This window comes from Dermacentor andersoni, chromosome 1 (genome assembly GCF_023375885.2).
Source record: "Dermacentor andersoni chromosome 1, qqDerAnde1_hic_scaffold, whole genome shotgun sequence".
NCBI lineage: Eukaryota > Metazoa > Arthropoda > Arachnida > Ixodida > Ixodidae > Dermacentor > Dermacentor andersoni.
The window spans coordinates 128,461,218-128,482,221 of NC_092814.1; the positions used below are offsets into that span (position 1 = coordinate 128,461,218).

Genomic DNA, 21,004 nt, shown 5'->3' on the forward strand with positions numbered 1-21,004 from the left:
CACATGGTAAAGCACACATAAAGAAGCAGTATTCAATAAATAAAAAAAGCAGGTACCCAGCAGCAAATAGCTTCAAAAGAGTATATTTCACAACAGGAGAGAGAACTTACACCTCTAAGCAAAGTACATATCAATTCCATCTTTAATAAAGACGTGCTAGATTTAAAAAAAAGAGCTCTTGTGGTACAGGCTGATGATTCTAAAGGCTGGAAATGAGAAAAGAATAACAAAAAAGTATATTGGAAAATAATAGCAAAAGCAAATAGAAGAGAGGAGATAACTGCAAAAATAGAGCACGCAATAGGCATTTCAGTCAGTGTCACATTTGGTCATACATTACAGCAGGTTTCACAAGTGCAAATAACAGCTGTTCACTACAAAAGCTAGGTCACCGACGTGGCCTTGGAGAGCACCCTATATGGAGTCTCTTTCAAAGCGATGACAGGAACAGAGGAAGGTTTCATTGCAACCACAGATGCCAATGCCTGTGCTTTGACAGTACAAGACAAAACACAGCCGGGATTTATTTGATGGTGAAGTGGGTGTTCTGATACTGGTGTAGGTATCGGTCCTATGCCTGTGTCGCACAATTTTTTCGCAAAAGTGCTGCAGAGATATGATGGGGGATGATTATACTGGCATACTAGTGCAGACGTATACGTCAATTACTGTGCGCAGCATCAAACATGTCGACAACAAGCTGAAGATCTTATTGGCAAGAGATTGCTCAACAGCAAGCACAGCTAGGTTGCTCAGAAGGTTTTTCGTCATCTTGCTGCAAAGATAAGTCTTCAATCTTCGAATGCACAAAAACGAGCACTCGCAAAATGATGACGATGCCGGTATCGTCACGGCGATAACACCTAGTTTGTGCAGTTCGTGGAAGGCTTCGGCTTCGATGCACTGAAGAAGTTTCATTATCAGCTTGCACTCAACTTCAACACTTTTGATGTCGCATGCATAGTGCTTGGCGAAAGGCTCGAGTAAGGAGATGTCCATAATATTCTCACTTCGTGGGTGGAGGGCGCTAACCCTGCAGAGTACATCATTATTCTCCGTGAACCACCTAGTCACCTCCGCAAACAGGTGGTCCAAAACAGGTACAAAAACTTTGACTCTGAATGTTTCCTTTGAATCTGGAGACTCTTCTTCAATCCGCCGTCCTTCACTCAATACATACTGTTCTAAATGCTGCCCAAGGCGCGTCATTCTTTGCTTTTCTCTTTGGGACACCCCTTTCTCTTCAGAAAAACTGCAGGTCTGCGCCCAGACAGTGTTAAATGCGTTCTGCAAATTTCTCATTTCGGAGAACTAGTCAATGACTGTGCGTGCCATGAGGCATGCTTGACTAATATTGCAGTCTCTACTTTGCAATAGGTCTGAAAGAACCTTAAGGTGGCCGAGTACCTTGGTAAACAGGCTTAAATGGAAGAGAAACGAGAAGCTCATTTACTCAAGCAGACCTCTAGCTTCCATTGCCCGCCTGCTGTTTGTAGTGATGACTTCGGTGAGACATACACGGATAACAGGAAAGCTTTTCACTGCCACTGTGCAAAGCCGCTATCTGCCAGGCCCATCGTGTATCATTGAGACATTGAAAACAACCTTTACTGTGCATCTATGTACAGAGAGTGAATTGCAGATCCACTCAGGAAAGCAGAGAGGCATTCTAAAAGAGAGAAAAAATCCCTCACTGGTTTTATCACCTTGCAGACATCCACGATGACTAGAATGAGGTGGCGGTTCATGCAGTCGATGTACACTGCCTGCAGCACTTCCTGCCTGAACAGCGTCTGGATGCCCCTTGAGGTAGCGCTCATGACACTTGCACCATCATATGTTTGAGCAATGCACAGCTGATTATCTATGTCGCAGGGATTCAACGTTTCCCTTACGTAGCCCAGGAGCGACCTTGCATCCAAGTGCTCAGCATTGCGGAATCCGAGGAACCGCTCAAAGACAGCCCCACTTGCGTAGTAACTTACTACAACCAGAGTCCTTCAATGCCTTTCTGGTCACGAAACTCTGCCGTAACGCTATGAGAGCTGCCGTGCAGCAGTGCTGGGAGCATGGTGGGGGCTAGACGAAAGCTGCGTGCTGCGTTACGGGAGCTGGGCGCCCAAGGAATCCGGCAACATCGGCAGTTTGTTTCCCTCATTTCAGCAGACAATTTGTTGAACTGAAGGCTAGAAGCATTGTGTACGAGGACACAGAGATAGCGCATGCGAGCGACGATGCCTAAAACTTGCTGTGTACCGCATTGTCGCTCTGGCTACAGAGGTACAAGCGAAAAGGTATTGTTGTTTTGTTTGCCCAGTGACACCGATGAGCAGGAGAAGTGGAAACGGGCAATACCACGACAGGAAACTGGCCGCTTTACCTTCGACTCCCAACACGTCAGAGTGTGCGAAAAACATTTCGACACCACGGACATTGTTCGAAGCGATGAGTTCATTGTGAAAGAAGACGCTGTGTCCTTTCAATGCGAGAAGGCTAAGCTGCGGCCCGGCGCCGTTCCTAGGCTTTTCTGAGGGTTGCCGGTTTACTTGAGCAAGCCGAAGCCCCGATCCCGGTCAGCGAGGATTAAGCCAGGAGCAAAAAGATGTCACTTATCGTCGTCTGACTGCAGAATAAATTCTACCCTCTTCAAGCACGGAAACATCCCATACAACCGAGGCTGGCAATAGAGGTAAGCTAAACACCTTTGCTTGGCCACGCTGCTCGTTTTGCCCGTGTGTTTGCTGCTCTCAAATGCCTCAGGGGTACTTAAATTGGTTTCAATAGGTGAAGCGCCAATAGTGACGGCCCACAAGAAGGAATACAGACAGGAAGCGCCTTGTCCTGTCTGTATTCCTTCTTGTGTGCCGTCACTATTGGCGCTTCACCTATTGAAAGCTATGCACTAACTAGCCCCACAACATGTTTTACTGCAGTACTTAAATTGGATTTGCATCGTTCCGCAGATGCGACAGTGGACATCTGTGTGTGCATGGACACAGCCTGCCAAACAGAAGGCATCTGCTCCTTTTCAGAGTTGCAGGTAGTGAAGGGCCAGCTCCGGAGCACGACACAGCAACTCCGCCGGTGCCAGATAAAGCTTGCGAAGATGAACGTGTTAGCAAGCAGACAAAAAAGAATGGATCAGGACATTCAGAAGCTGTCTGCTCGCGAAAAGTTGATTTTTGATCAGTGCTTGATGAAAGCGTGCGCAAAAGTCTCCAACAGCTGTGAGGTAAGCTAGTGAGATGCGCACAAATGCTGTATTACTCATAATGATCTCACCTTGTGTTCTGCGTCCTTCAATGCTTCTGAAGGGCTCGGATGTGACTGAAGCTCGCGAGAAAGAGTAGCTAGTGCATTGGCCTAGTCAGATTGGGATACTACCTGGAATGGGCATATTCCTTTAAAGCAATGTTCTACGTCTTCTTGCAATAGCTTGCCATCTCACCTCTCCGAGGAATGTGCATGTTTATTTAAAGCACGAAGTTGTATTTAGGTGTCATTTGCATGCCATCACGCATAAGTTTATATGAATTGTGGTACTTGTTTTGCATTTATTTCAGCATTGAATTTTCTTTTTGCATTGTGTTCGCACGCATGCCAGCATTCTGCTAAACGTAAAAGAAACCAGTAACCCTTCTATGGTGTAGGTTGCTCAGTAGTACTAGTACTCGACTATACGAGAGACAAACCTTATAGTTGTTGCTTGTGACATTAGTAATACACTGCTTTGAATGTATTTCTCTTGTTGCTGGTGGCCTCTGCCATATCCTGTGGTACGTGCACACAGCTTACAACAGCAGGTGCATTCGGTCCGTAATGTCATCAGATACCTCAGTATAATTGCACTGTGCATGCGCATCTACAATGACGGGGAGTGAAAAACTGATGAATGGTACTTGCATGGTGGCATTTTTTTAGGCCAGCAGCAGTTAGGAATCCTTTTTGTTGTTTATTTTATGCTTTTATTCTTAAAGCTCGGTGTGTGCATGAGTGATGCAGCTCGTTGTTTCATATCCACGTATATATTTGGTGGCCAAGCTAGGCATTCACGTGAATTGCATTGTATTTGCACATTTATCAGCATGCTTACGAATGCAAAATGCATGCTCTACTCCTTCCCTAGGTACAAGAAAGAGTGGCTATATGATTGCTTATTTCTCGAAGTAAAGTCGACAACTGTTTACACTTTTCTACAAGAAAATGGCTTCCTTCCCCTTCCTGACCCTCGCACACTGTACGGATACTTGATACCTGAGAAGCCTCAAGGCTGATTTCGGCTTTGATGCAAGTTTATTTGCTGTCATGCGAGAAAAACTGCAAGGAGTTCCTGGTAGAGAACGCCGACGTTAGACACCATTCAGAATTAACTTACAATTGTTCTGTTTTTGAATAAGCAGTGTAACTAAACAAAACATTTTTACAGGTGTGCTCATGTTTGAAGAGATGAGTGTGCGGAAAAGTGTCCACGTCAGAGAATCTGACATGTCCCTTTTGGGGAAGGTCGATTTTTCTGAGCACATGAGGCCAACAGACCGCGAAAAGGATGGCGACCACGTGCTCGTGTTTTTGTTCCGGCGCTTTCTTGGTGGCTGGTCCCAGACATTGGGCAGTTTCTGTGCATCTGGTGCTACACCAGGCTCAATAGTAGCAAAACTGCTGCTTCAGTGCATTGTGCACCTCACAAATGCTTATGTTTTGGTGGACGCCATCGCGTGTGACAATTCTACATCCAATTAGTCAGCTCTGAGGTTCCTGGGTAAATGTGTATCCATTATACGTGCAGTTCTGAGTTGCATAGGGAAATAACTGGGCCAACAAGCATAATTTCTCTTCAGGTATCAGCGGCGACATAAACAACACCAAGAACATGTTTCAACACCCGTGTGATCCATCAAAATTTATTTACGTGGTGATAGACCCTCCACATGTATTTAAGTGCATTCGGAACAATCTGCAGAAGGTTGGGAAGTTTCTGGTAAGCATTAAAGTGCTCGCATCTGCACTGCTTGTGCTGTAGATTAATTATTTTTCTCATAAAATTTCTTACTGTTTTTGTTGCAGCTACCCCAAGGCCAAGAGGTTTTTCATTGCCACTATTCTGCCCTACTAGAGTATGAAGAAGAGCAGGCTGAGCTTCGCAGAGTGCCCAAGATAACTAAAGAGCACATTGCCCCTAATGCATTTCAAAAAATGAGTGTGCGGCTTGCTGTACAGGTAAGAAATAATCTCAGCTAATTTTTATGTCGTAAACAAAACATGTTCCCACAACCTTGGTTAGTTTGTGTCCCTGAAGCCAGGAAAGCATAGTGGCCTAAAGATTTTGTGCATTTTACAGTTGTTTAGTAAAAGCACTGCTGCAGCCGTGGAGTTCTACAGCAAACAAGAGGCATGCGAGAAGCTACATTACTCAACAGCAACATCAGGCTTCACAAGACCCATGAACAAGCTGTTTGACAGCCTTAATTCTCGCAGGCTAGAGCATGTAAAATACAGTACAATGAAGCTGAACACATTGCTGTAAGTAATTGATATTATTACTGTATTAATAAGTGTTTGTGCTTATGCTGAAAATATTATTGAATTTCAGACATTGAAGGAGAATATAGCTTGGCTGGACGATCGGCAGAAGTACATCGAGTAGTTGCCTGTGCAGAGGCGAGCATGTTTTCTGACCAAGACGACATGTGCAGCACTTAGAATAATGCTGCGCAGTACAGTAGCACTAGTCGAGAGCTTCCTGAGCTCTGGTTTCCGCTATGTGCTCGTAGTAAACTTCGGACAAGATCCCTTGGAGGTAACTGTATTTACATTTCAAGCTAATGTGTTTGCTATAAATTGGTTTCTTCTTCCAGCGCTTCTTTGGGATAGTGAGGCAGGTTGCTGGCGATGGAGGGCAGCCTACCGTCCAGCACTTCTTATTCATCTACCGTATGCTATCTGTAAACAACTTGGTGTGATCACCCCAACGTGCTTCTGTTGATGGTGATGGGCCACAACTTCTCAAGCTTCAGGGCCTCTTCGAAAAGGAAGTCTTCTAACAGTCAGGTAGTACACCATTCTTTACCATTTTGGTATAAAAGAAAGAATATTTGAAAGCAAAACAGGATTTTGCTTTCAAAATATCAGTCATAAACAACTAGTTAGCTCAAACTTGTAACGTGTTAACCGCTCATGCCTCTGGTGTATACGTGCTCTCAAAAGCAATACTGAAGCATGACGACGTGAAATGTGTGTTTTAGGTTGACGCCCTGGCAGTCCTCTTTGACGACGTTTTATTGGAGCCACCAGACAGCGTTCAAGGTGCCTCTGCTTCAAGCGAAGTGCTGTCTCCGAAAGAGTGCATACTGGACTACATCGCAGGATATGTGACGAAAAAGTTCCTGACCATGAGCTGCCTTAGCTGCGTTCAAACTCTGAAGGGCTCGTCCCGGCAAGCAAGCGCCCTAATACTTGCCAAGTCAAGAGGTTTCTTACAGGTGCCGTCATGCCGACTGCTCAGTCTCCGGCAGATTGTGGAGAGCTACGTCGAAGAACTCACTGTTAATTGAGTGGCTTATGCGGACATCTACATGAACATTGTGGAGAGAGTTCTGTTGGATAACCGCACTTCAGCTGCTGCTGTATACAGGTTGTGGCTCCCACTATGTAGGCACCACGGCAGAAATTGCAAATTTTTTTTTCAGGTGCCGTCTGCACTTTTTCACAAGAGAAAAGAACAAACTTGCACGGGCAAGTAAGCGCGCAGCATGCCTAGCCGGTGGGGGCAAGAAAGTGATGTGCTGAATTGCTTCCATAACGGCTTCAGCCATGCAGACAAGCAGCAGTTTCTTTTTCACTGCTTTTTCTCAACGCGATAGATAATAGTAAAAAAAAGAATGCTTTTTCCTCTTTTCATTCACTGATATGTCGATCATGTTCATTTTTCTATATTTAAAGTACTTCATTAGAACTGTTTCGTAACTTGCTGTTTTTTGAGGTGCTTTCTGTCATATTATCTATTTTGCAATATTGTCTTGTTCACTGTAAATTTTGTTGCGCAACAATGTCATGTTCACAAACATACGTTTTCAAATGCGCCATTATACTGAAGCTTGTGACGCAATGGGCATTAGTGTCTCCTCAGCTTGACACGTTTTGGGGCATTTTGCCCCACGTTATGTGGTTCACATTCTGAATAAATCGGCAGTGCAGCAGCGTCATGCTCGTGCTTATTTTTGTTTACATTAGTGACATCAAACACGGCTTCGTTTCAGTTAATCAAGTCTCCCCAGTGCAGTCTTCATTACGCAATCTCACGCCATGCAAACATAGTCCATCCAAGTAACACACGCTGTAACACAAGCATGCCAAATTGGAGTGGAGGTGATAGCGAGACTGGTCCCAGAAGGCAAGACATTTGTGAAAGCGCAACCAACGCTAAAGTTGCAGCTGCACAGGTGCCTTTGCGTAGCTGCGCAACATAAAGTGAGACCCCCTTTCGTTCGTACAATGCCTACGTAACTTTTCTTGTCAAGGTTACACATTGGAAATGAACAAACGGCAGTTGCAAATTCGGGAGTAAGGCTAGGCTAGACGTCAGCGTGTATTCACGCGACACACAGACGTTGCCTTGCGAAAGCTTTGTTGTTCCCGCTTTGAAATGTTGCCGACGCTCTGCGATAGACTGCAGCAGAATGAAGTTAGCTTTTATAAGCTGTAAAAACGGGAAATCAAGAGATTTTCTGTTTTGTAATGCAGCAGTGGCAAACTCCCGCGGCGTAGACAGTCTCATTGCAAATAGCTAGCACGATCAGCGCTGCCTCAAGTCTCGCTGCGAGGCTTAAATTTGCGAGTTAGCGAGTTTCTTAGGCTTGCACGGTGTCACAAGCCCAAACAAACGACCTATTCATAAATATGACCTATTCATAAATAAATAATCTCATGCTCCCCTGCCCGAGATAAGGAACTGCGCTGTAAGGACACATACATTCAATATCGCGCCACCGGCACGACTGCTTCCATCGTAGCTTTGTTACCTTGCAAAGGTAAGCAAAAGGAAAATTTTCACACGCAGTAAGGCGAAATATGTAAGGCATGTAAGGCGAAATATGAGTGATAGTTAAATATTAGCTGTTTGATGCAAGATAAATGGTTGCCTCGAACCTGTACAGCAGTGTACAGCATTTGCACTGACAAGGACGGACAAGCGTCGTCAGAAGTGATGCTACTCACAGTCTCTTCAAGCGGAATAAAAACAGAGCGCTGAGGATTTTCTTGTTCATGGGGCGTCTACGAATCTCCCATTGTTGAAGCAGAAACCTCGGTGTGGATGCATTGCTGCTAGGCCCGCTTGCTTGCATTTTAAAAAAAGTCGGCAATGGACCTTTTCAGCGACGTCATAAGGCAACCCAAAGGTCCCGTGCGTCGACCACACGTTGGAGCCTCTTCCAGAGGTGAGATGGGCTGTCGTTTCCTCCCGCAACATGAGCACTGAAGTGGCTGAAGTGGTTGGTGTCACTGCTGCAGTGAACTAGAAGACTAGAAGAAATCAGTGCAATGAGCGCAACAGCTGCGCCACAGTGCGAATGGTGCAGCCAAGGGCAATCGTAGCTGCGGCGTTGTCGTCGCTCACTGCTGAAGCTCCTGTTACATCTCAATACGAAGAAGAGAGTTTCTTAGATGTTTACCAGAGGCAACCCACCACATTCATCACCCGCCTATCCAGAAGTCCACAAAGCTTTGACGCCGATCATTGACAGGTCAGGAAAAGACCCTCTACCTGAAAACAACAAGCTGAACTAATGGATGAAAGAGGCCCAAGTCGACGGCTACCGAAGAACAGTACAGACCTTGGGTTCCAAGGTTGCTATACAGTCACATATTTCATACCATCGGAGGTGGAGTTCGGCGAAACGGCGTGAAATTCAGAGTGCATGTATACATGACAGTAGTGTGGCAGAGAAGGCGATGGAAGAAACTTGCTTAGACTTTGCAGCGCGTCGAATGTGCACATACCCTCTGGAGCTCCCTAGGCATTGCCACATTAGCCTCTTGACAGCTGTAATTATCCCTGACCCCCAACAAAAGCATTGCAGAAACTGCAGCGCTTACCTGTCTACTAACGTGCAAGTCCAGAGGCTAGCTAGATAGAATGGTAGAGTGGAGGGGGGAGAGGAAGCAGAGATAGAGTAGTACAGACGCAGTCACTAAACAAGTGAATAACAGCCTTGCCACTCTTCGCTCGCAGTTCCCATTCCAGGGGAAGGGACAAGGGGATAGAGAAAAGATGCCATGAGAAGGCAACGAAACGCTACTACTACAGACACGACAGTGGTTGCGGGGAAACAGGATAAATTTAAGTTCAAGGTACGGTAAGATACGCCGTCCCTGCTATTTCTTAAAAATGAACACCATGCAAATATGTAAAGCGGACAACTTACGTAGGGCGTGCAGAAAAAGACCCGCATTAATTAAAGCACACCGCAGGGTCTAGGCGACACCACGGAAGCATCGGCATGTCTAGTCAACACTTCAGTGCCTGCCATAGTAACTTTGCGGCAATGTCACATCTCGAGGTTGCGGATTTAATCCCGACCACGGCAGCCGCATTTTGACGGGGGTGCAATAAGAAAACACCATAATTCAATTAAATTTTAATACTTCTGCCACAATGCGATGTGCCATTGAGGCAATGACAATACTCAACCCTCTCAGCCGTTATAAAATTAGGCACACAACAATGCCTCGACCAAACACCTCTCCATGTGTTCTGTCTACTACGCAGGTAAACAGTAGGGGTGCACGCAAGGTAACGTTTAACGTCAACTCAGCACTTCAGTGTTGGACTGAACGCTGACGAAATGAAACATTCGCCGTCAACATCACCGCTAATTATTGTCAATCAAAGCAAACGGCACAGAAAGCTTCGCGTAGATCGATTCACACAGTGCATGGCAACTGCGTAATTTTTCCTTCATTCCTACTACCCAATGTCCTCGTCAATGGGCTTGGTGGACTCCTAGCCCAAATGCCACTTTGAGCCGCAACACTTCCAAGTGTGTCGGCATTTGGCACGCATGTATTTACCGACAAGCGGAGCGGATGGCTAAGTGGTGGCGTCCTGCAAGGGTGGGTGGCTTACCGGGTCTTTTTGTGAGTAGGCAGCATTCTCCCAATGGTTTTCAGTGAGAAAAGCTGCAGCTTAGAAGGGTCATGACATCTCAACTCGTTTGACCCCACTTGCAATTTTGTGGCTGTGGCTATTACATCTGAGGCACGAACTTGCCGATTCATGCTAGCAGATCGAACAACGAAGAAATGTAGCCCATTTTTAAATCTATTTAGAACTGTTGGAACCATTTTTATGTCATTACGGCAGTTCGCGCTGTATTTCAAGCGACTATTCTATCACAAGCGCGAGGGAAATTGCTTGTGGTCAGAAATTTTCTGTAATAAATTGTTATGCTTAAACAAGGCCGTCATTTGTAAGCGGCGCTACTCTCATACCTCTGCTTCCAAATTATAAGACATCAGAATTGACATTTTGTTTCATACCACCTACCTTGGATCAGTTTTTCGGTGCGCTTGGGGAGGGGGGGGGGGGGCAAAGGGGGAGCAGGTGGAAATTGGGGGGGGGGCCCATGCCTCCCCCCCCAGCACTGCCCTTGCGCTATGCGCCACAAGGAAGCCACAAATTAAAAAAAAAAAAAAAGCCTGATGCAGGAGACATACCAAGCTTGCCCCCTTCCAACCATAAAATGCCCGCCTATTCAACAAGTGGGAGGCAGAGTTGCTATCAGTTGCTTCACACTACGAAAAAAATAATATGAAATGCTGGCTGTCCCATAACCGAGAGTAGATGTAAGCATGAAATGGCTACCGGCAAAAAAACACTGGTTGGAGATGATACTAGCCACAATCCTAAAATGGGTGTAGCACATGTTCACAACAGCACATCCCACCACACCACACCGCACCACGCCATACTGTGCACTGGTGACACAATAGTTTCCTGTCACAAACAGAATCTCATTGCAAGTCTTGCCTGGGTCAAACAGCCATTCACAAAGCGCGAGGCACTACCGGCGCACAGGATGGGCAGCAGACCTGACGAACCACTGGCGTTGAAAAGAGCACAGGCAACTCTGTCTCAGCGCGAAAAGATTACAATCAAGTATGCAGTGCCCTGTATCTGCCTTTTGAACGTCGCTATTGGAAATTACAAATAAAAATTCTGCATACTAAAAGTTGCAGTTTGAGTGATATTGTGAACAAACATTTGGGAGAACTCAGAAGCAATATTTTTAATAACTTGTTTGGGAAGTAACTAGCGTATGTACTGTGGTCTTGCCTGGTGGCCTCGATGAATTCGTTTTGTTCTCACAACTTGCCCAGATGTTCTCGTTTGAGTGCCCGGATAAACGGCTCTAGCTTTTGGCTTAAAGCCACTTTAAGGTAGCCGACAATGGGAGCTAAAAGCATTTCATTCTAAAAACAATCTCATGCTCCCCTCCATGGTTGTTTTTCCAGTCCCTTCACATGTTGTAAAGCCAGCAGGGCCCTGCATGTGACATCACCAAGGTAAAAGCGCCAACATGACGACAGCCAGTTGTGTATTGTTACGGGGATGTTGGGAGTATAAACAGACTGTATTTACAATATGTACACAAGCAGAGTCAATGTGATTAACATGGCTGACCAGCAACAACATGCAGCAGCCAGCGTCTCCCGATCTTCTTCCTTTCTCTTCTTTTATCCTTCCGAAACAGGACCCCCGGGTGCTGAAGTGCAGTCTCGGCGCATGTTAGGCGAAGAACTGTGAGCGAAGTATGGCTTCAGCCACAAAACATGCACAATGTCAACAGGCGTCAGACTTGAGGATGGATCAAATTGTAATGGTGAGATCTTGTAATTGACTTCGTTAACTTGACGTAGGACCTCATAAGGCCCTGAGTAGCGAGAGAGAAGCTTCTGGGAGAGGCCGACCCGACAACATAGTGACCAAAGCTGCACACAAGCACCTGTGGCAAACTTAACATCGCGATGGCACCGGTTGTAACGCTTTTTCTTAATATGCTGCGAGGCTAATAAACGAGATCGGGTGACTTGACGCGCCATGTGAGCGCGATCGATGACGTCACAAGCATACTCAGTTGCAACACATGGCACAGAAGGTAGGATGCCGTCAAACGGCAATGTGGGGTCGTGACCATACAAAAGATAAAAGGGTAAATATCCTGTGGTGTCATGTCAGGATGAGTTATACGTGAACGTCACGTAGGCCAGCGTGGCATCCCAGTTGCGGTGATCGTTGGAGACGTACATCGACAGCATCTCTGTCAGTATTCGGTTGAGACGTTCTGTAAGACCATTCGTTTGTGGGTGATAGGCAGTGGACAGCTTGTGCTCAGTGGCACAAGAGCGGAGGAGGTCGCTGACAACTCGAGACAAGAATGAGTGGCCGCGGTCTATAAGTAACTGTCGAGGTGCACTGTGGTGGAGAATGACGTCATGGAGGAGAAAATTGACGACGTCAGTTGCGCAACTAGTCGACAATGCCTTTGTTATGGCGTAGCATGTCGCATAATCAAAAGCAATGGCGATCCACCTATTCCCTTTACTTGTCGTTGGAAAAGGGCCAAGCAGGTCAAGGCCTACACGAAAGAAAGGTTCAGAGGGAACTTCAAATGGATGGAGTCGTCCGACAGGTGGCAGGGGAGGTTTCTTCCGGCGCTGACACAATTCGCAAGTTGCGACATAATGACGCACAGAGCGGTAAAGACCCGGCGAGAAGGACCGGCGTCGTACACCGTAGTGTGTACGCAAAACTCCAAGGTGTCCCGCTGTCGGTGCATCGTGAAGTTGTTCAAGAACGATGGATTGCAGATGACGAGGAAGGACAAGGAGCAACTCGGGCTGTCAGGGTTGATATTGTGGCGGTAGAGGATGCCGCTGTGCAGCACGAACATGTGCCACATGCCATCGGTGCTGCCAGATTGCACTCCGGCGATGATGGGCTGTAAGGATGCGTCGCATTGTTGTTCAGTGTGCATGTCGGTCATGTCAGTAAAAGCCATCACGCAGGTCACCGGATCATGTGCAACAGGACCAGGAGGATCCACAGGGTGACGAGAGAGGCAGTCAGCGTCTTTGTGGAAGCGTCCAGTTTTGTAACAGACAATAAATGAAAATTCCTGGAGCCGCAAAGCCCAGCGACCAAGCCGTCCTGTCGGGTCCCGGAGAGAAGACAGCCAGCAGAATGTGTGGTGGTCTGTAACGACTGAAAATGTGCAGCCATAGAAATACAGCCGGAACTTGGCAACAGCCCAAAATAATGCCAAGCACTCCTGCTCGGTGATGGAGTAATTTCTCTCAGGAGGGGACAGCAGGTGGCTGGCGTAAGCTATCACGCGCTCGGTACCATTCTGTTGTTCGGCGAGAACAGCGCCGATGCAATGGCTGCTTGCGTCAGTGTGGACTTCGGTCGGCGCAGATGGATCAAAGTAGGCAAGTATGGGAGGGATGGTCAGAAACCTGATGAAGGCGGCAAACGTGTCAGCCTGCTCAGGGCCCCATGAGAATGGCGTGTTCTTTAGAAAAGATCTGTCAAAGGCCAAGCAACGTCAGCGAAGCTTTTGACGAAATGGCGAAAGTAAGAACACAAGTCGATGAAGCAGTGCAAGTCAGAAGCAGAACGTGGCACAGGGAAACTGCCAATGGCGTGAACCTTTTCAGGATCTGGTTGTACACCGGATGCGTCAACGAGGTGTCCCAACATGGTAGTCTGACGGCGCCCGAATTGAAATTTCGTGGGGTTCAGTTGGAAGCCGGCTTTTCGGAAGACCACAAAAATTGCAGCGAGTCAGGTATGGTGGCTGCCAAACATGGGAGAAAAAACAATAACGTCGTCAAGAGAACAAAGACAGGTGGTCCATTTGTAGCCTCGCAGAAGAGAGTCTATCATATGTTCAAATGTCGCAGGAGCATTGCATAAGCCAAAAGGCGTCACTTTTATATAAACCTTCAGGGGTGATGAAGGCCGTCTTCTCGTCGTCCATTTCATCAACGATATCTGCCAGTAGCCGGATCAAAGATCAATGGACGAGAAGTATTTAGCTCCGTGCAAGCAGTTCAAGGCATCATTGATTCGTGGCAGTGGGTAGATGTCTTTTCGCGTGGTCTTATTTAAATGGCAATAATCGACGCAAGAATGCCAGGTACCATCTTTATTTTTTTTTTTTTTTCACAAAGACAACAGGTGAAGCCCAAGGGTTGGCTGATGGTTCGATGACCACATTGCGGAGCATTTTGTCTACTTCTGATTGGATGACTCTACGTTCAGCATGTTACACATGATAGGGACGCCGATGAACAGGATTCATGTCTCCAGTGTTTATACGGTGGTGAACAAAAGATGTTTGGCCTAAAGGCCTGTCGCCGAAATCAAAGATGCCACTGTACGGTTCAAGCAGGGGTGCTGTACAATTCTGAGACTAGAGGGGTGTCTGCTCATTGTGCGCCATTGAACCTTTTATAAGCTTCCACTCAGTCGGTGCCACGTGGAGGTTAATTAGGGGCAGACAATGGAGAAAACTTTCTTTTAGTGTGTTGACACGGCCTGTAGCTTTCGCTGCACTGCATGGAGTAGGTGAAAGCACACGAAGAGGAGGAGAGCCCCAGTGGGAAGGGTAGTGAAGGCGAGCGAGAAACAACGGTGGTCACACATAGTCTTTCATCAAATGCCTGTAACGTTACAATCACGGCATCACTTCAAAAAAAAAAAAAAATTATTGCGGCTGTACGTTTATTGCAGGCTGCTACACAGCTGTCACTATGTAACAAATTTTTTATCTCAGAGCACTTTGACTGCAGAGCATGTGCCTGCCTGCTTAAAAAAGAAAATTATTCGAAGGTTTTTTTTATGTGCTAACACCAAGATACAATTGGGGGCGTGCCGCAGTAAGGGGCTCCAGAAATGTTGACCACCTGGGGATCTTTAACTTGCACTCAATGCACAGCACACAGGTGTTTCTGCATTTTGCCCACATCGAAAGGCAGTCACCATGGCCAGGATTTGATGCCGTGATCCCCTGCTTAGCAGCGCAACGCCATAGCCTCTAAGCGACTAGGTCAGGTCACCTGCCTGCTTTCACGACACATTGCATGGCAGCAGTTAGAGACTGAACAACGAAACTTCAATGCTCTGTCTTTTCTTTTCTTTTGAAGAACAGCAAAAGTGACCTCAGGGAGTGGGTCAGAAACAAGTTATTTCAATTTTGCATAACTGTAGCAGGATGTAGAAGGTTTAGCTTCATGGCAAACTTTGGCACAATTAAGGCAACAATCACATCAATGCATGTGCTGTTTAAGCCCATCGCACTGTGCTCATAAGCTTAAAAAATCGAAGGCAAATTAATACAGGCAGTTCCTTCTTCAAAACTTATGTAAGAGCATCTAGCAAAAGCTGCCCTCATAACATTAAAAAATTATGAGCTGAGCTTGCTAGCCTTCTTATATTACATGAATACTCCAAACACATACCAAAACTCTCTTTCTCCTTGAAGAAACGAAAAGCACTTCTCAACTGCTCTGCTGCGAGGCCCATCTTCTGTGCCATATCCGTCCATTTTGGTCCAACCCTGTCATACAGGAGCAGCACCTGTTTCTTCTGCTCTGGAGTTAGGCTGAAACAAAAGGGTGATGAAAGAAGAGTCACATGCATATTTCTGTAGCAAACACAAGGGTTGTACAAAGTACAGAAGAATATCAGTGCTCACTACAAACTAAACATGCATTCATATTCAAAAGCAATAGCATTTTTAATTGTGGGGTTTTACGTGCCAAAACCACTTTCTGATTATGAGGCACGCCGTAGTGGAGGACTCCGGAAATTTCAACCACCTGGAGTTCTTTAACGTGCACCTAAATCTAAGCACACGGGTGTTTTCGCATTTCGCCCCCATCGAAATGCGGCCGCCGTGGCCGGGATTCGATCCCGCGACCTCGTGCTCAGCAGCCCAACACCATAGCCACTGAGCAACCACGGCGGGTAATAGCATTTTTGTAACTATTTTAAAAGCATTGAACATACAGAACCTTTCCATATTTAAAGGGGTGGAAATGGCCAAGATTGTTAGGAGCTCTTGGAGGAGCAAATTGCCACTTGTGAGCAGCTTTGCAGCTGGAATTGTCTGTTTTGGAGAAAATCGGTTAGGCTCAACTCGTGTTGAGCCTAACTGATTTGCTCCAAACGAGTGAAATATAGGCAGATTAAGAAATTGTTTTTTATTTGATTTTACAGAACCCTACTTACATACAGGCTGTGGCAACTAAGCATGGCCAAGAAAAAATAAAAAGCTCATGGGTTTACACAAATGAAGTTGACTGTATGTTTACAGGTTTCTGTTCATACTAGTCATGAGTATTTCTTTTCTTGCAGTGTACAAATAACTAATACCAGAGTCACACAAGCACTTGTGCAGTGCTTTCAACTAAGGAGGTGCGAGCGAGACTTCCTAAAGGAGTTTGATGTAAAGGAGCTGTGCTACTTCGCTGCTGGTGTAACTTTTTGGCAGCGACGTAATCGTGTACATGTTGCGTTTTTAAATATTTTTTTGACAAGAACACTAATGCGACACCAAAACAGATCCATAAAGCATTGTGGTTCGACGAAGCATGACAAGACGTCATTACCAGTGTCAAGCAACCTGGTGCTATGTAATCGCCCATGCCTATAACGAATTCTGGACACCCTAAAACCTTTCTGGGTGTCCAACCGAGGTGTGCGCTAGGTCCAGCGTATAGGGAAGCTACAAGCATAAATGTGATAAAGAAGAGTTTGAGCTGATCTGTAATGTATTCAAAATTGTTACTTTTACAAGCAAGAGTAATTTAAAGAAAAACGAAAATTAACATTTCAGTTCTATGTCAAGTATTGTGGGAACGAGAGTATTCTCTTCCATAGGGTTCCATAGTATACAATAATTACTAGAGGGAACTCAGGCGCTAGTGTCTATGGGAGCTCCAAGCACGGCAGTTCAGCCAGCATGTGAATGATGGTTAGGTTAGTAAATGGATTTGCCTAAACTTCATCCTTCTGGCTTGAAACGGCTTTGTTACTTTGTAAACTCATCATTAACAAAGTGCCTTGTCAGCAATAATTTCATAAACATTATTAAAATTGTCTGACAGCTGGATTTGATCACAGGACCTCTAGCATAGAAGCCCGATATTGAAACCATTACACCACAGATGCATACATGAACAAGTGGCATAGAATACCCTTAAGAATTTCTCACGGGCAAACAAGCACATTTGGATTTGGCCGCCTCAACAGGCTGAACCGCTAGACTTAGTAGCGATTATGCATGTTTGCAGAGTCTTCTGCATTTAGAAAAGTATAAATTCCTTTGAAATTTAGGACACTGAAGGCAGATAAAGCATGATAAACAAAGTCACAAGAATAGTGTCGCGAGCAGAACAGGACGTGCAGACAAGAGACGATGACGAAGTGTTGTTGTTGCTGGGGCGCTTCAGCCTCCCTGTTCTAGTGTCAGCTGGAGCCTTCAGCATTTATCTTGCATAAACAACTATCGTGCTTGTCTCCGCCTCGCAACATTTTGGTGGAGGTGCTGGATACCAACACTGAGCTCCGCAGCGGTCACCGTGTGAGCCCCGACACGATGATCGACAGCCAAAGCGCCACAATGACCGACTGCCCACCTCCGATGCCGCAGACTCTGACCTCCGTCATGTTGTCCAAGCCGCGAGACCCAGGGACCTTCAATGGCATCGATGGTACAGATGTTGAAGACTGGATATCCTGGTACGAGCGTATAAGCAAAAATAATTGGTGGGACCCAACGCTATTGCTAGCGAATGTGATATTCTACCTCCGAGACACAGCGCTGGCATGGTATGAGACCCATGAACACGACATAACGAGTTGGGGCATGTGCAAGCAGATGCTTCCTTTTGGCCGTTAGCTGGCAGCAAAGGAGCTGTTGACTCATTCTGCCTTAATAGACTATGCTACAGGTGTCGTGCAGTTGGGCCTTCCTGCTGACAGCTACTTTGCTTCCGATGCACATCATCCGTTCCTGTATAGTGCCTAGAATATACTGGCTAGTGTGCCGTCCGCGGCCTCCCGGGTGGCACCGGATGCAATGAATGCCGGCGGCTGCCGCTAGGAGCACTGCAGTGCAGGTGGGTGCCGTGGCACCATCCGGTCTTCGTAACCCGCCTTGTTTCCACCACATCGGCAAGCGGGCTGCTGCGCTTTTTGTTTTTATTAAGCCGTAGCAGCAGCACAGTTCAAATGTGGGCAGCTGATTACTGATTAGGGTTTGTTTTGATTACAACAGGCTTCTTTAGCGATTGTCGCTTGCATGAAAAGCTTGTGCTACCTCAGGTCGGCTTCGAGCGGGGAACCTCATGTGTTTCTATGCTGGCGAAGAGAAAACGTAATTTTTAATGCAGATCGAAGTCTTAGATCTCCATGTTTCAAGGTCGTGTTGTGAGGTACAGAACATATCACACAATCCAAGGAAGGCCAAAAGCGAACCAAAGCATGTCCAATCGTGTATAAGAGATGATAATGATTAGCAAATTTAATTATTGAAAAATGATTGGATTAAGGTGGATTAGAGTGGATGAAAGAGATCAGGGTGAATTTCAGTAGGCTTTATGTATACAAGTTGTTCGCCTTCGTGTCTCTTAGGCGATAGGCAAGGACACTTGTTTTTTATTCTAGCGATGATGGCAGCGTAATTTTTTTAAGGGTAAGCTTTAGATTGCATTTTTTATTCTAATAAAGTAAAATAATTTTAAGGTTACGTTACTGTTCTATTAATGTTATATTAATGCGTAACCATTCAAGGCCGTTGTAACCGATCATCTTCTGAAATGACTGGAATTTTGCTGTTCTTTCTTTTTATTTTATTTGTTGCTGTTTCTGCCTATTTACCTTACTGTTGTCCTCATAGGTTTGAATGTTTTTGATTGTTTGTAAACCATGTACCCATCCCCTCAATGCCCATTGGGCCCCGAGGGTATGATAATGAGTAAATAAATTAGCCTGTAAAATGAACTGTGGTGTTATGTGTACTACGTATTAATTTTTATACTAGGTAAATACGTGCAGATTTCTTTTTATTTCTGATACACGTTAACAAAAATAATAAACAGATCTTTTATTTGAGCGTAACAAAGATTTTATAATTCAAGCGTAACAACAGTCAAACGCCGGCACAAGACAGCACTAGATATGAGATAATCTACACATACATGAAGAAGATAGATCTAGTGGCAGTGACGCAGTTTAAGGAGCTTCTGCCGTTGCCTTTGCACTTCCCTCTCTTTATTGATGCCTTTTCCAAAAACCGAAACCTCAAGAAAACATAGAACTTTACAACTGCTGTCAAAGCCGGTTTTTCATGCTCTGGGCACCCTAGTTGTGGAAAGGCCAGTGTCTGGAGCTGACCTGAAAAATCAGCTAGACTCGCTACATGTAACTTGTTTTTGCTAAAGAACACAGTAAAAGCATCTTCCATGGCCTTCACAGCGGTTGACAAGGTCTGACTAAGATAGACAAGGCCTCCATTGTCAAGATGGGTAGTGCAAAGCAACGTCGGCACTAGCTTCATCTTTACTTACGCAAAGGAATTAAGCCTGCATACTGTGGTCAAGAATTTTTGGCAGCTGATCTTTCGTGCAACATAACCTGCAGTATAGTAGTTCAAAGCACTACTGCTCCTTCTTTCTTGTTTTTCTTTTTCCTGGCACTCACAAGGTGCATGCTTAGAATACTCAGGAAATGTATAGCGTAGGGTTTCAGGCGTGTTTTATCGCGGGGAATCTCGTGGACAACGCCATTCACGGTGATACAGAACGCACGCTGGACTAAACTGTTTTCTATATGTTTTTCACAAACCACAGCAGTTGGTGTCAGCCTTCTGTCCATTCTCCTGGTCATTCTTGCCCATTCTGCTACCCCTTCGTATCAGATGATGGAGTGAACAAGGATATGCGCCCTTTGTTCGAGCGGTAACCACTTCTAGACAACGGCACAAAGCAGGTCCTCTCCTTGCACTCTAGCTTCGGCATTTTTTCACCGCCGCCGCATAATTCTCGTAATGACAAGCACACGAACACAGCAGCGATGCACTCACTCTTTGACAACACCAAGAACAAACACGCAACGCTGTAATAACACTGAAAACGCAAACATAAAAACCAACGCAACCGCTGCAAAACTGATGTGCAAAGTCCACCGATATGGCAGCGACCTCTGCCGGCCACTGTGGGCATTCATTGCAGGTGGCGCCACGCTCCTCCACTGAAAAGAGCGGGTGCACGGCACACTAGCCAGTATATTCTAGGCACTATAGTTCCTGTGTTCTGCCGAAATCACCCGGCTGCCGCCTCAAACCACTACTACTGTACCTTTTAACACTTGACCACATGTTCCTCATGGCGACTACAGTCTCTCCTCTTGTTGACGTTATTCTACAGCATGGAGTCACGCTTCCAAGTACCGTCGTCACCATTGTCGATAATTCTACTTGGCTTCCCGTTTTCAACTTTGGGTCTGTTGCACACGTTCTTCCCGGTAACATGACAGCGGCCAGTCTGACACCTGTGCACGAGTACGAGATATCTCCACTCGCGCCCATTATTTCTGCCTCTGTCAGCCTGTTCGGCTTCGTCACCCTACCACTTCGTCTATAAAATGATCGCTACCGACCACTCTCCAGCTCAAACTGAAGACCTTAGGCGCATTCTGTTTAGTTACTGCAATATTTTTGATTTCGATGACCCAATCGCTGACATCACTTGGGCATTTGGTATGCCCCAGCGACGTCCGAGAGAATGATGGACACCCTTCTCTGAGGCTTCAAGTGGACCATCTGTCTGTGTTATCTCGATTACGTAATCGTTTTTGCTCCAACCTTTGAAATGCACATTGAGTGTCTCGCGACTGTCCTTACTGTGTTTCTCACTGCGAAACTTCAGCTCAACTGGT

The 21,004-nt window shown here is 45.9% G+C and overlaps 1 protein-coding gene across 1 annotated transcript in view; it reads right to left on the bottom strand.

The window, feature by feature from the left end:
• LOC126544140 (uncharacterized) overlaps nucleotides 1-21,004 on the bottom strand; it is a 159,493-nt gene that overhangs the window by 66,548 nt on the left and 71,941 nt on the right. The window contains exon 7 of the mRNA XM_055062015.1: nucleotides 15,523-15,665. Coding sequence (XP_054917990.1) covers nucleotides 15,523-15,665 — 143 coding nt within the window. The remainder of the gene's footprint in view (nucleotides 1-15,522; nucleotides 15,666-21,004) is intronic.